General features: G+C 40.8%; 1 protein-coding gene across 4 annotated transcripts in view; it reads right to left on the bottom strand.

Annotated features, from left to right (window-relative positions):
* The window catches only part of Rcbtb1 (RCC1 and BTB domain containing protein 1), a 32,580-nt gene extending 23,186 nt beyond the window's left edge, over positions 1 to 9,394 (bottom strand). The window contains exons 1-4 of one of the 4 annotated variants that reach the window (XM_031361121.1): positions 9,277 to 9,394; positions 1,226 to 1,289; positions 938 to 1,108; positions 437 to 587 (exon numbers count right to left, since the gene is read on the bottom strand). In XM_031361121.1, the coding sequence (XP_031216981.1) occupies positions 437 to 587; positions 938 to 1,108; positions 1,226 to 1,228 (325 nt within the window). In that variant the 5' untranslated portion in view covers positions 1,229 to 1,289; positions 9,277 to 9,394. Of the gene's footprint in view, positions 1 to 436; positions 588 to 937; positions 1,109 to 1,225; positions 1,290 to 8,993 lie in introns of all 4 variants that reach the window. The other 3 variants (XM_031361119.1, XM_031361122.1, XM_031361120.1) reach the window with 3 other exon arrangements.
* Between the last annotated feature and the right edge of the window lie 5,546 nt (positions 9,395 to 14,940).

The raw sequence follows: 14,940 nt of genomic DNA, 5'->3' as shown, positions 1-14,940 counted from the left end.
ATTTTATATAAAATATGCTTATATATTTTGTAAACTAATATATTTAATATATAAGTTTATATATTATATATAACATATATATTTACAAAAATATAATTTATGTATAAATTATATATGTGGGTGCATGTATATAAAAGAAACCCTCTCAAAGTCACCTTGTCTCACAGGACCACTGAAAAATCAGGCTAGAGGAACCAAATCTTTTGCCCTGTCCAGCACTCTGAAATTTACACTGAAAGTCTAAGAATCTTCGAGACTGTCCAAGACATATTGCTGCTATTCTAGAGTTGGCCTCAAGTATCTTAAATTGTTCCTTCTTTGTATATGCCCCCAGAAATAAAGAGCAACTTAAAGTTAGTTATTTGATTTGCCTTTCCATGGTTCCAAATTAACTGTTAATTACCCACAAACCAAAAAGCCAGTTTTCTGTCTTTACCTTCAGTGGTGAGGAGGACATGGGGGCCACTCCCGTAACTAAGGCTTTTGATCTTTTTTCCACACAAAGCTTCTAGTTTCTTGGGCACCAGAGTGCTCTGGTTATCTCCAGTTCCTAGACAATTACTATAGTTCAGTCCAAACACGAAGACCTAGAAAACAAATACCTTTGCTTATATCCTCTGACTTAAAATCACAGCTCCTTGCCCCTTGCTCAGAAAATAAGATACATTTACATCTAGTTTGACAGTCCAGGTGGCAAGAAGAGACTAATATAGATACTAAGAAATCTGTAGTGTCTGCTGATAACACTCAGACTTTGGAATGTTAGTATACACTATAGAGCAGAAGGCACTAAAATACGAAGCTGGGAAATGTATCAAGGTACTCTTCCTGAACTTCAGGTTCTCTTCATCCCAAACCTATTCTCAGCCTTCAAACTATCAGGCTTCAAATCCAACCCCCCAACAAGCACCCAAACTAAACTTGTTTCCAGTCTTACCTCATCATTGTCAGTGACATAGATCGCTTCATTGGCTGAGGTACCAAAGACACATGCTTTCCTAATAGATCCAGTTTCCTGGGGTGAGAGCAGGGTGAAGATTGGCCACTTTCCTACATCCACCATGACTATAGCTTTGGACGATTCCTTATAAATAAGCTGACATCTCTGCTACAAGAAGTGAAAATAATTGAAGAAAAAATTAATAAGCCAGTAAGCTAAATTTAACAAGTTTTTAAATTATTAATAAAAAGCTACCAAAATATAACTCCAGAAAAATCTACTTACCATTAGTGAAATGGATCACTCACAGTGTCAAATCCTTCTGTAACTTTCAAAACCAGGCCTTTTCCTGAAATGAGAGCAAAAGATACTAGAAACAGTTGTTCCTCTTGCCAATACTAGCAGACTTACCTGTTATAAACATGTGCATGCTAGTAGCCGACAGAAAAAGCTGGCTACCGATATGGATCCGGTCTCTCCTAGGGATATTTCACTCAGGGATTCAGAAAAACATTACACTACTAAACCAGAACTCTGGAAGTAAGAGGCAGGTGGAGATCTGAGTTTGAGATCAGCTTGCCCTATATAATAAGTTCCAATACAATTAGAGCTACATAACAGAGAGAGCTTATCTCAAACAGACACTACAATCCTAATTTTTTCTGGCAGTTCTTATCTGCAGGTTGGGGGTGGGAGAAAATTAGAAAAATCAAAAGGACCATTTCCACCTCCACACTCACTGTGCCCAAAGCCAGGGCACTGAAAAACTCATTCCTTGTAGCAGGGCCTACCACACAGAGCCACTGCTTCATGGTAAGAATGTGGTATCCCCCAGAAAGCTGAGTGTAGGTGAAGGTTCACGAGGAAGTGAACGAGACTGTCTACAGACACATAGATGTCACCTCACATTTACAAAGAGAAGGCTGTTTACTCCAATCTGGGTGCTGAACTAAACACTGTAGACTTCAGACCAGGCTCGGTTAGCTTGAATGGTGCCCTACAGGAAGGAGGTATGTACAAACACAAACTCTGAACAACTGTTCACGGAGTTTTATGCAAAGAATACTAGGTGAGGTTCTAATTTCTTTAATGCTGAAAAGAACTGTGGGAATTTCAGGGGTCTGCTCAAATATAAAACCCTATCATGCTAGTGAATTCCCATTCTGGCTCTCAGCTCTGCAAACAGAACATAACTAGGCTTTCCTAGTGAGGACCCAAAGTGCTGACATTCCCACTAACTGCCCCTTCGCTCTTTAAAATCAGCCAGGAAAGGCAGTTCTTTCTGCACTAACCCCTGCCTTACTTATTACACACACTGTGGGAATGTTGTGGGGCTTCAGCACACCAGCCAAAGCCTCAGTTCCATCTACCCAGACTCTGCTCCCAACTGCACAAAGAGCTTATTAGCCCTAAACATCATCTCACACATTCGATGAGGAGGGAACACCATAAAACGTCACTAGAGGCGTCTGTCTGTCACTGCAACCAGATGTCTCTAGTGATTCTTAAGCATTCTTAAAGATATGGGTAGGGCAAAAATCATACAATAAAACCATTTCAAATGGTACAAAGGAATATTGGAAAGTTAAGTCTCCCCCTACACTATAACAATCACTATTATCAGTGGTTTGTAATTCCTTCCAGGGGTAGTAAATACTTGTGTGTGTGTGTGTGTGTGTGTGTGTGTGTGTGTGTGTGTGTGTGTGTGTGTGTGAGAGAGAGAGAGAGAGAGAGAGAGAGAGAGAAAGAGAGAGAGAGAGAGAGAGAGAGAGAGAGCTGCTGCATGCAGGTGTCTAGCACAAATGTGTTTTAGAAAAAAACACAAATGGAAGGTTTATCCACTTCTTTGTAGTGGATATTGTCCTGCTTAGCACTAGGAGAGCTACAGCACCTCCACAGGTCTAAGGTAGCCCATTACACTAAAGTAACAGTGCCTCTTACTAGAGGCATTTAAGTAATTACCAGCTTTATTCTGGAACACTGAAAGTACTGCTTGTATACAGTACTGAATAAATGGCTTATTTCATACATAAATTTCTAAAAATGAAATTGCTGGGTTCAGGTCTAATAACTATTTCACCACTGACAACTATTTCAAACTGTTCTTTTTAACTCACCAAAAATTTAGAACAGTATCTGTTTAACCTTCCTTTATGTAGGGTCAGAGTACCTCAAAAGGCAGTGACAGAGAGGGGAGAGGAGAAGAGAAAGGAGAAAGCAAAAAGAAAAGAGAAGTGAGTAAGAAGAAGTGTCCGCCAATTGTCGGGTCTACATCTCTTACAGAATAGATGGGGTAGAAGCCATGCATGATGTAAATGGTGCTAAGCAAGTTGCTATTTCAAGAAAATTCAGCAGCATCTTTTCCTTTTATGACATAAACCGTACAGAATTAGTCTTTATCATTCAAATTTTTACAATATAGAATTCTTTGAAAACATAAGATTCAAGGCCAGCAAAATTGCCCAGTGACTGGTCAAAACTGGTCATCTCTTGCCAAGCCTGAGGACTTGAACTTAATTCACAAGACCCAAATGGTAGAAGGACAGAACCGACTTCCAGAAACTGTCCTATGCCATCCACACCATAGCACATTCACATCAACATACAATAGAGTGTCACACAAAATAATGAAAATGCAATTTAGACTATTTAAATGTGAGATTCATCGGCTGAGGACTATAGCTCAGTTCACACAGTGAGCTTACCATGCACAAAGCCCTAGGATACCTGCACTACAGAAACTCAGTCATCTTCACCTACACAATGACTCTGAGACCAGCCTGGGATGGACACCTCAGACAGACACACACACAAACATACACACACAACAAGTATGCCAAGTAGAGTTAGAGATTGATTCAAAACACAAAGTAATAATACTATTCAAAACCATACAACTTTCAATGGTACAATTGTGCTGACAGGTACTCTGTCCTCAGGGCTTGGCAATTTCCTTCAGGATCAAGCTCACCTTCTAAATGAGGGTTAATTTTATGAGGTGAGTCTGAATGTGGCTAAATTAGGTGAAGCTTTATTTTACAAGGCATTTATCCAGAAGCTGGTGTTAAGAGTCATCATGAGAACCTGCTCAGACATCTCCACAGGTGCAGCCCATCTCATAAGAAAAAGCACCGCCTTGGCCTAGCAGCAGGGACAGGGTCTTGAGTGAGTCCGGCGCTTTAGTCCCACGTTTACTTTCAGTCAGTTAGTATGGTATGCTTTTCTGAGCCTTGAGTTTTCAAAAATCTGTCCCAGCTCTAAAACTATGTAATTCATGTTCAGCATGTAAAGAAGATGCTGTGGGGATTCTTGAGTACATGAAAGTCAGCGTTAACATTGGTTCGTCAGGAAGAAGGCCCGGCTAAATCACAGTTTATCATACAAAGAGCAATATTAGTTAGGCTGGTCTAAACAAGAAACACAAGTATTAGCAGATTTCCTATCAGCATGGGTTATTGCGTATGTAGTCATAGAACTATAAAATATTAATTTACTTTTTGAGGTATGTGTTTAAGTAAGCATATATGTATGTATACACACACACACACACACACACACACACACACACACACACGCATGCACATGTGGAGGCCAGAGGTCAAGCTCAGGTATCTTCCTCTGTCTTATTTTCTGAGATTGTCTCTTACTATACTTGGAATTCACTGACTGGCTAGACTGTCTGGAGCAAGCCTGCAGGATCCACCAGTTTCCACCTCCAAGCAATAGGATCACTGACCAACACAATCACATTCTGCTCTAGGAAATGCTTTCTTACCAACAGAACTAATACTTTCAGCCCGAATTAAAGATTTTTTGCTATGTATTTGTTTTTTGAGATAATAAAAAGGGAAGAACAGAGAAATGTGCAGCAGAGGCTGAAGTTGGAACACCTTTCACCCCCTCAGTTCTCAGCCACTAAGAGCTGACCTTGCACCCTTGCCCATTAGCACTGCAGATCAATAACCCAATCTTCAGTATGGCTTTTCCTATCTATGGTGCTATCTCTCAGAGAGCCTGTGGCATACAGAGGAAAGATTATTTTATACTCTTAAAGGTAAACTCAGGGGATATAAGTGCAGACCTTCCAAATTTAGACCTGACGGCTGAGGGAGCCATGAGTGAATCTTCTGAGGCTTCTTAGAAGGCTGTTTAATTTACTTTCCCCTAGGAATCCAGATTACGGTGAGATGGGGAAATTTTTATTCTGTTGACCTGGCAAAAACTATTCTGAATGTGCTTACAGAGTTTATAAAAACAGGAAATTGAGATTAATAGTACAAGAAAGTTTGTTTTTGATGAAATGATAGTCTCAATATTATAAAATATTAAGAATTTACAGCTGACTTATAAGCTTATATCTTTAATGGACCTCAGGGCTCCTCTCTCAGACTAACCAGAATGTATTTGGAACAAAGGGAATGATGTCACCAACAGGATTTTCTCCTTTTGAACAGTTCTTCTGCTGACCTGAAAGGAAACAAAAATAAAGCAACTCTTCAAAGCCAGACAGCACCAAAATTCTAACCAGTCTGCTGTGGTCTGGGGAGCAGGAAGGAGCCTGTAGTATTCTCTAGCATGACATAGCTAGGTGGTGAGAGCACAGAACTCCAGAGGCTGAATATCTCCAGCATTTGCTCTATAGCCACACTTGCACTATTAGATTCTGCAGCGTGAAATACATAGGACTTCTAAATTTCAAATTGTGTTTAACTAGCCACTTGAAGATCCCTACAGCAATGTCTTTTATAAACTGGATGGGATCTGATTTTAGTCATTGGTTGAAGAAGTGGAGCATTTATAAGTATAAGTATTTTCTTAATAAAAACCATCATATTCTTTCCAGAGCAAGCATCTTTTACTTTGCTCCTTTTATATTAGCCGTTTCCACACTGGAATGATAGGAATGTGCTGCCCTGTTCAGCTCTAAGAGCCCATTTATGCATAAAACACTTAAGGATATAGTCATCTTCTCTTTTCTCAGTTCACTGTATCTGTATTGTAGGAAAACTTTCAAATAAAGGGGTTCTAGGGTTTGGGAGGAACCTTTTGGAGTACAACATTGCAACAATTATCCATCTATGTTACAACAAAAGATCAAGAAATCCTTTGGCTTACTGTAGAGCTAAATGCTACCTGTAGCAACTCCCCCCCATACCTACTCTGGTGGGCTTCTGGATACTGAGATGCTAACCCTCCTGATTAGCTGGGAAGTACAATCTGCAGGTCCAGACAAGTCTCTAAGACAGATCAGTCTCAGATCTTTTAGACTAGGAACACAATTCACAGCTTCTTCACTCGTTTGGTGTTAGAAGGGCTACAAATAAGATAGTTTCAAACATTTTCCGAGACACTAATTCTATCACTGTTCCAACTGATACTACAACTTACAGAACTGGAAATAGATAGCATGCCCTGAATTGGGACAAGACTTAAGTCTGTAAACACTACATGCTGTCTTCATCAGACACAGCTATGGCCAGCTGTACAGAGGTCACTGAATATCAGCCTCACAGCTTCATTTGTAGACAGCATGACTACTATCCTAGAGTGTCCCAACCCTGATGGGTCAAATTCATTGTTTGTTTAAGATGAGAATGGAAGGTGCTATTGCTGTCCTTCCCCGACAGCCAGAAATTATTTGACTTGAAATACAACCTTCAGTAATGGCTCCTGGAAGCATTTCTTTAGCCCTGTCACCCAAGGGGCTGCTTTTCTTTGACTGTCCAGAAGTTTCTGGCAATTTTACAACAGAGTCTCTGACAGTTGATTATTATGTTAAGAGATGATACTGAAATCATGTGCTCTGGTTGAGAAACAAACCATCCTGCTATAGGATTAGCAGGAAAGAACAAATCCTGTGATGACGACTATGACAAAGGATACTTCTCTTTAATTTCGGCACTAAGGAGACAGAGACAGGAGGATCTATATGAGTTCAAGGCTAGTCTGGTCTACATAGCCAGTTCTAGGCCAGCCAAGGCTACATAGTGAGACCTTGTCCTAAAAACAAACAAAACAAAAAAGGTAAGGCAGAGCCCAGAGGTTAGACACCCTTGTCTGGATTCTACAGTCTAGAGGTACCTTCTGATCTCAGACTTCTCTCCTCCAGGAAAGAGGTCTTTCTTTCTGTTGTTTTTAAAGCTCTGGTCTCAGGTGGGACAGGACGCTGCTCGGAGTACTCCTAGGAAGGCTAACCTTTTGTTTGTCCATTTCTGAAGTGACAAACACATTAGAAATGACAGTTTGCCTAAGACTCCTTCTCCCATATGTGCTTATGGAAGATCTAACATCTGTTGAAAATCGAGGATTTAAACTGTGAGTATGATGCTAACTTCATCAAAGGACAAACCACACAGGGAGAACATAGAACATTCATAATTCAGATAATATCACAAAATGTTGAAACCAGTAACATAACCTCATCAGTAATAACCGAAGACATAGAAGAAAGTGAGTTTTATATTTAGTCAGTTACAGAGTCTGCACTTTAATTCACCGTATTTCTTTGTGATGTAAGATTTAAAGACCTGTCACCAAAGCATGCTACTAGACAGGTGACAGCAATATTGTGCTCAGGGTTCAATCTTGGGACTCTCTGTCCCCACCATTTTTTCTCAAGTATCAGAAAGTTATTCCAGCTAACAGCCAGACACTTGAAATGTTGATGTTCGCAAGCTACAGACTTTCCCAATGTCCTCAGAGGTTTCAGAAAAGTCCTTCCCAAATGAACACCAGTATGATAAAATGTATTTACTACTCCCAAAATACAAAAGTAGCCTAGTTATTTGAACTGATATTCACTATCTAAATTCTAGAATCAAGCAGATTTTGGTAGCTTCAATGACCAAACTCTTGCTAGTGGCTTTTTCTTACAATCTGAAATCTTACTATGTGAACTCTGGAACTCCTCAAATTTCCAAAGTAAATAGAACTCACACCCTAAAATACAAAGTGTTTTCTCTAGGTAGTAAAATTACAGATTATGTACATTCATTTTTATATTTATTTATACTTTCTAAGTTTTTTCTCCGTTCTTTGCTTGTAAATGTTTTGTTTGTTTGTTATGGAGACAGGGTTTCTCTGTGTAGTTCTGACTGTCCTGGAACTTGCTCTGTAGATTTCTTATAAACTGTATATTGTGGCTTAGATATGCTTGAAAACTTTAAATTTTAAGTCCATATTGTGAGCCAAATACATAGTAGATTATTATTAACTGACATGTTAGGAAATCTATTCTAGTTAAAGTCCAGCAGTTTTTTATCACATTCCTGGATTCATACAAGGTAATGTAATGTTTTAAAATTTTAACTATAGATCCTAGTAAGAAAGGAAATGTATTTCAGTGTCTTGTCTGGCCTCTAGACACATGAAAGGCCCAACCTTTGTTTCTTACACTCCTTTTTAAGTACCAGATACAGAAAGAGCAATTCAATTGCATGACTCTGGGATAAAGATCCCAGACTTCTCAGCTTTTGGAACACTCAGGCACACAAATTAAAACCTTAGAAAACAGATTTTAAGCTACACGCTTCATAGCTTTGGTTTTCTGTATATGTTCTGAGATTCGTAGAACATAACTCTTTGGATCTTAAAAATCACAGAAGAAACACTTCAAAGATTAACTCATTACTTCCTCTTCAACAGGCACAAAGAGGGGTAAAGAAAAAAAAAAAAAACCCGCCCAGAAGTACTGGTATTCACACAATGTAGTAAAACCCAGGGCAAATATGAAGAGAACCTAAATACTGTTGTGATTTAAATTGAAGTCAGAATTGAAAAGACACTCTAAACTCCCGTCACAGTCCAAGCATCATCTCATGCCTGCCGGCATTTCTTGCTTTTGATGCTACCTCCCGCTACAGCGCACGCCAGTCTCAGAAACTCCGATTTTTTTTTTTTTATTATTTTATTTTTTTATTTTTTGCCACCAGGAGCTTTAATCCTTGTAGTAACGGGGCAGAGGCAAGGGAGACTGTTTTTCAAGACTTATTGTCTAATAAAACTGCAACCCTCCGCTTCTGCGCTCCGCAGTAGCCAGCTTCCCACCGCTAACCTGCGGGCTTGGTGCTCCTGTCCAGTTCGGGCGGGCGGGCGGCGCGGTTCCTCAGAGGCAGGCCGAGGGCAACGCCATTTCCTCCGCTCGCCGCATACCTGGGGGAGAAGTTCCCGCACCACAGACGCCGCGGGTTCGCGGAGTGCGCGTCGCCGGAGAGTCGCGAACGCGCCCGGTGCGCACGGCCCTCGGAAGGGCGCGGACTCCGCAGCCTCCGAGCAAAGCCCAGCCCCACTGGCCCAGCTCGGCCGCTCGGCCACACCTCCGCCCTGCAGCGCTCTACCTGCCTGGGCCGCCGGGCAGGTCCTGACTCCTCCGCGCCGCCGCCGCCGATGCCGGCTCCTCCCCGACAGCCCGGGTACGAGCGCCAGCGCCAGGACCACCGATCACGTGGGCAGCTGGCGTCACGTGACACCGTCGCGGCGCGCGCGCGCCGCCGGTCTGCCCCGGCTCCCGCTCGGGTTTGGTTGTAGGCCGGGCCGCAGGCGCAGCGCAGGGTCGCGTGGGGGCTCCTGAGAGGACCGGAAGGCGAAGGCGTCCCGGGATGGCAGCAGAGCGTGGCCTTTCCTTCCTCCCTGCCCATTCCAGGCCGCTGTTTATCAGGACACGTGTCTCTGCGCGGTTGGAGGAAGGCCTGGACACCTTAGGTCCAGCGGGCGGAGGCAAGGATCCTGAAAGCTATCTATGTGCCCCAGAACTTTTCTTGTGTTAAGCGGGTACAGCTGAGGTCCGGAAGGGAGCGGCTGCTTTGTGCGTCATAAATCTATCAGAAGAACACTTAGCAGTTGTTAAAGTCCCCTACCGTCCTAGGCTCTCCCATTTGGCACTAAGAGACTAAAGTCTATACTTCTTGGCACCCCAACATTCAAGCCATCTTGTTCAGACTCAGCTTTCCCTTTTGAGATCCCAGTAGTAAATACAAATCCTCTTTGTTTTCTGTTTACCACTAAGCATGTGGTCCTACAAAAACCTTACTGCCAGCAGATAATTCTCCCAAGTACAACATTGCTTTCCCCCTGTAAAGAATTCTTAATTCTCTTGAGTACTTTCGGTGGATGACATTTTTCCCCCCTTAAATTGCTGTAGGCCTCTCAGGATTTGTTCATTCTTTTGCCTTGATCTCAAATGTTCAGAATTACCATCTCCTTTTTGAAGAGAAACAGAAAGAGGAAGAGGTTAAAAACACAATTTACTTAGAAATTATTGCAATATAGTAATTGAGCCCTATTTTATATCTTAACGTTTCTTTCCCTGTTGTTCTAGTCCCTGAGTAAAATCTATTTTTACCTGTTTAATGACTCTGGCTCTGTTTTTTTCTAACAATTCCCAAAATATTCATGGGTCTCCTCTCATCTTTCAATATTGAGGTCAGACACCATCTGTTCTTGCACACTCAGCATCTTCAGTTGTTGTAAAAGTTCATTGAGGTAGCCTCAGCTGCAACTACTCCTCTAGTTTCCATAATACTACATACTCAAAACAGGAATTTCACAATGCAGGAAAATGTATCAACGTGGGTTTAAGAGATTAAGTATCTATTGTCACCTGATTTCACATGAACTCTTTATAACAGGACTCTATAGTCTTACTACAGTAACTGACAACTGACTAGACTCTCACTATAGGCAGTGGAGTAGAACCCCAAAAGAATGAAAATTTGGTAGACTTGAGGGAAGATAGAAATGAAAAATTGTGGGAACATTGGGAAGAAAGGGAGTCCCTTACCTCAGTCTTCCGGAAGCCTTTTGGCAGCTGCAAATAGAGTACAATTAATGTTTGTGCTGGTTTGCCTCCAGAGAGATAGTATCCCTTTTATATAGAAATATTTTCAAGTAAGAATGTTAAAATACCAATGGACTATGAGGTCTGAGTGTATCTGACCTTAGAACACCACTTTACTTCTTTCCCACTTACTTTCTTTTTTCCTTACTTTTAGTATTCTTAAATGAGAATCTTTCTGTGTGTCTCTGTGTTTCTTTTTGTCTCTGTCTCTCTGATGAGACAGACTGTGTGTGTGTGTGTGAGAGAGAGAGAGAGAGAGAGAGACAGAGACAGAGACAGAGCAAGAGCACATGCAAATATAGATGAAAGCAGACAGTGTGTGTGTGTACATGAAAATGTGGATGCAGGCAGATTTCATTCGCAGTAAAATATTAACTTCTGTAAACATTGAAAATATCCACCTTCCCCATACATCCCTGTGATCTAGATTTTGTTTTTAACCTTTCAGCTGTAATTCTATCCAATTTGCCTTAGGACTTCATTGTAGCCTCATTTAATCTTCCTTAGAGGTGCAACTTCAAAAGCCACCAGCATCCATTATATTCAACTATAACAAATTCAAAATATGGTGGAGATTAAAAAAAAAGCATTATGATTAACATGAAATAAGCCAGTTAGCAAAAAGCCTGGAAATCCCTCCCAGAAGCTTCATGAAACAAAACAGAGCAAGCTAGAGAAGCCGCTAGGATGGCCATCTGAGTGTGGGAGAAGGATGAAGCTGTTAAAATAACCAAGGGTCATGGTGTTGGGACCTGAAGGTGTTAGAGGACTGGTCCTGTCCCACCTCCCTAGACTCCCCTCATTCTGAGGAGAGTCTTTCTCCTCTGTTATTGAACCTCTATTTCCATCATGTTCCTGAGTCCTGGATTTTTTTGTTCTAGGAAACAATAACCTGGAACTTGAGCAGGTGCCCCCAGACTCAGACCCCATCTGACAAAGATAATAACGCACTCTCTCCTGAGAAGCAGACACCCATGTGCTTGGCAGGACACTTCCCTCTGCTCAAGCACTTCTTTATTAACCTTATGCTTAAATCTATGTTAAAATCTCTTAAATGTCAGCTCTGCCTTTTTTTTATTTGAAGTTTTAAAGAATTTCATGCATAGGTATTGTATCTACATTATTTGTGCCCCTCCTCTTCCTGCCCTCTAGCTCCTCCCATGTTCTCCAGATTGCCTTTCAAATTATTAAATCTCTTCCTTCCTTCCCTCCTTCTCCCCTGCCCCATCTTTGTATAAGCATGCAAATGTACAGGCAGGTAGATGTCTTCCCACAACTATGAAGGTCAGAGGACAGCTTGTAGTAATCAATTTTTCCCTTCCACTATGTGGTTTCAAACTCAGGCTATCAGACGTGGCATTGGGACCCTTTATCTGCTGAACCATTTCAATGGTCTGTAAATCAGCTTTACCACCAGCTATCCTTACACAGGCACAACAGATCCAGGACAGAGATGGCATAGCTATAAAGAGGATAGCTACACATGGACCTACTTCATGATCTCTTACTCACCGATGTTAATCTAACAACTGCAAACTGCTGCCAGCAGAAACCATTGCCAAGATTCAATGTAATATAAAGTGGGGAGGTAACACCTGAAAATAGCAACCAGCCAGTTGGTGGTAAATTGATAATATTGGACTCTTTACACTCAGGAAAGAGAAGTCGTTTATTTTAGTAGGATAGGTGGGTATACTCTTTGATTGTTACTTCAGGAGCTCAGCCAATAATACTATATTTAATTTTTAATTTTGTTATTGTTGTGTATGTACACACACACACACACTCACAACAGTGTGTGTGTAGAGGTCAGAGGAAAACTTTCAGGAGCTGGTTCTCTTTCAACCATGGGATCCAGGGATTGAATTCATGTCATTAGGCTTGAACGATGTCATTAATTTATGTTCTATTTTATTTACTAATTTGATTCTACCTATCATTGCATCAGAATAAGAGACCTACTTAACAACACATGAGGCATAGCCTTGCTCACATTTCTACAGAAGCTACTGGACTGGTCACATGATACACTACCTGGAATCTACTGACCTCATTAGCAACAAAGAAGCCAGCTGACAGCATGACAGAAGAGCCAGCTTGTAATGATTACCTGTGTTGGGAGACAGAGATAGTCTAAACATTGACCATTGTATGGAGCTGTACCCCCACCCCCAAAGGGGCATACTGAGAAATGAGAGCACCAAAGCATGGAAGTGGTGATATCCCTACTTTCCATCAACCCCTGTACCCACTTGGGCACTTTAATCACATCTACAGGCCATTGGTTCAATGGTCTTCATTCCCAATAAGGGATCATTTCAAAAGTGAATGCAGCAAGAGTCCTCATTAAAATTGAAGCTACACCACATCCAGACACTTTGAGTCCTTCATGCTAAGGATCAATTCCAGAGCCTGCTGGTCAATCAGCACAAGAACTGGAAAGTGAGGATTATAGGAAAGACAGAAAGAAGATGCAAGAGATAGATTATGAGGGCTGCTGGACAATACCATGCCATCAATGAGTGTATCTTCTTCCAAGTCTGAACATCTACAGAAATGCATCCAGCATTGGTACTACTTCTAGTAAAACAAATAGGCAGGCCCTGATCCATAGCAGTGTAATTCAATAATCTGAAATATATTTTACTCTCAGATCAAGGAAATCCTAAGAGCGGCCTTGACCACACAGAAGAATATGTTTAGCACAGGTAGGACAGAAATATATATGTCCAGTAGAGCTACCCCATGGCCATTGTCAGGGCACTCAGCAAGATCACAGTCACCATCATACTTTGTCCCAGCATCAGGGTGTCTCACCAATTACTCTGTCAACCACTATGCCTCTTCAGCATCCCACAAAAACAAACAAACAAACAAACTAACAAAAACCCACAAACATTCCTTCTTCCCCATATTAATACCTGATTGGGACCATGCCATATACCAGTAAACAGATCCTTCCATTTCACCTGGGTATAAGTGTGTCTAGTTATAGGGTACCATAGATGCTCAGTAGCAGAGTATTCCTTGGCATCCAAGGTCCAAAAATTCAAAATAAAATTTGGTGGTGAAGGACCTCTGTTTTTTTAGTAACCCATTTTTTAGAGCTATATAGGCTCATTCTATAATTCCATGTCCTTGAGGACATGCAAAATTATGTATTTTATATAGATTATAACATATTTTATAGACTTAACTCATATTTAGTTAATATTTTAACTTATATAATTAACATTTAATGCATATGATTTATGTTTACTGTTATACTCTATATTAATGTATATAAATCATATTAAATGTATATAATTTATACATTATAACTGAATTGTAAACTGCCAGTGTTCTATTAGCTTATCAGAACTCCAATAAAAGTTTAATTGGTCAATGTTAAAATTCTGAACTTTGAAATAAGATTAGCATGTGGAGAATATATGAAACATTCCCCATTTTTACTTATTTCTTACGTCTCTATAACTTGATTTATATACATTAAAACACCTTCTTAGACCCTCCAACATTTATAACTCACATTTACCAACTTCAAAGATCTTTACTTGCATTTACAAACTTTAAACATCTTTCATCTTGAGCATTTTTTATTTCTAGATCATCATCATCCAAGTTCATTTGTATCCTCTAACCTTTATCACTTGCATTTATCAATCTCAAACATTTTCCATAAACTTCTTTTTAGACACTAACCTGGGTTTGATCATAAATCATCTCTGCCAGAGCTCAAGAGTCCATGGTTCTGTTAGCTGTGGCATTGCCTCTGGAAGAGGGAAGAGAGGCACCTGAGAAAGTGGGGCAAGAGAGAGCTCTGGCAGCTGGCTCCTCCAGCCATACTTATCTTGTTCCCTGTATCCTGCTGCCACTGTCTCCACAGAGGTGGCACACTGAGACCAGCTCCTGTTTACTTTCACTTTTTCTCTTCTTTGCCAAAGCATCCCAGACAGGGGGAGGCCTGCTTCTCCTAAACCAGTTCTCTTTCTTACCCGTAAAAAAGATCCAAAGATTAAAAGTTTCTATAGGCACTTTACCTAGTCAATGGACATCATAATTTTGAAGTCTTTCTCCAACTTTCTTCCAGGTTGCAAAATTTGTTGCACCTTCTTCAGGAAATCAAGAACAAGCCTTCTCTACAAAATCTTAGAAGGACTATGTA

Source organism: Mastomys coucha, unplaced genomic scaffold, assembly GCF_008632895.1.
Source record: "Mastomys coucha isolate ucsf_1 unplaced genomic scaffold, UCSF_Mcou_1 pScaffold9, whole genome shotgun sequence".
Lineage (NCBI taxonomy): Eukaryota > Metazoa > Chordata > Mammalia > Rodentia > Muridae > Mastomys > Mastomys coucha.
This window is presented reverse-complemented; position numbering and strand designations above follow the sequence as displayed.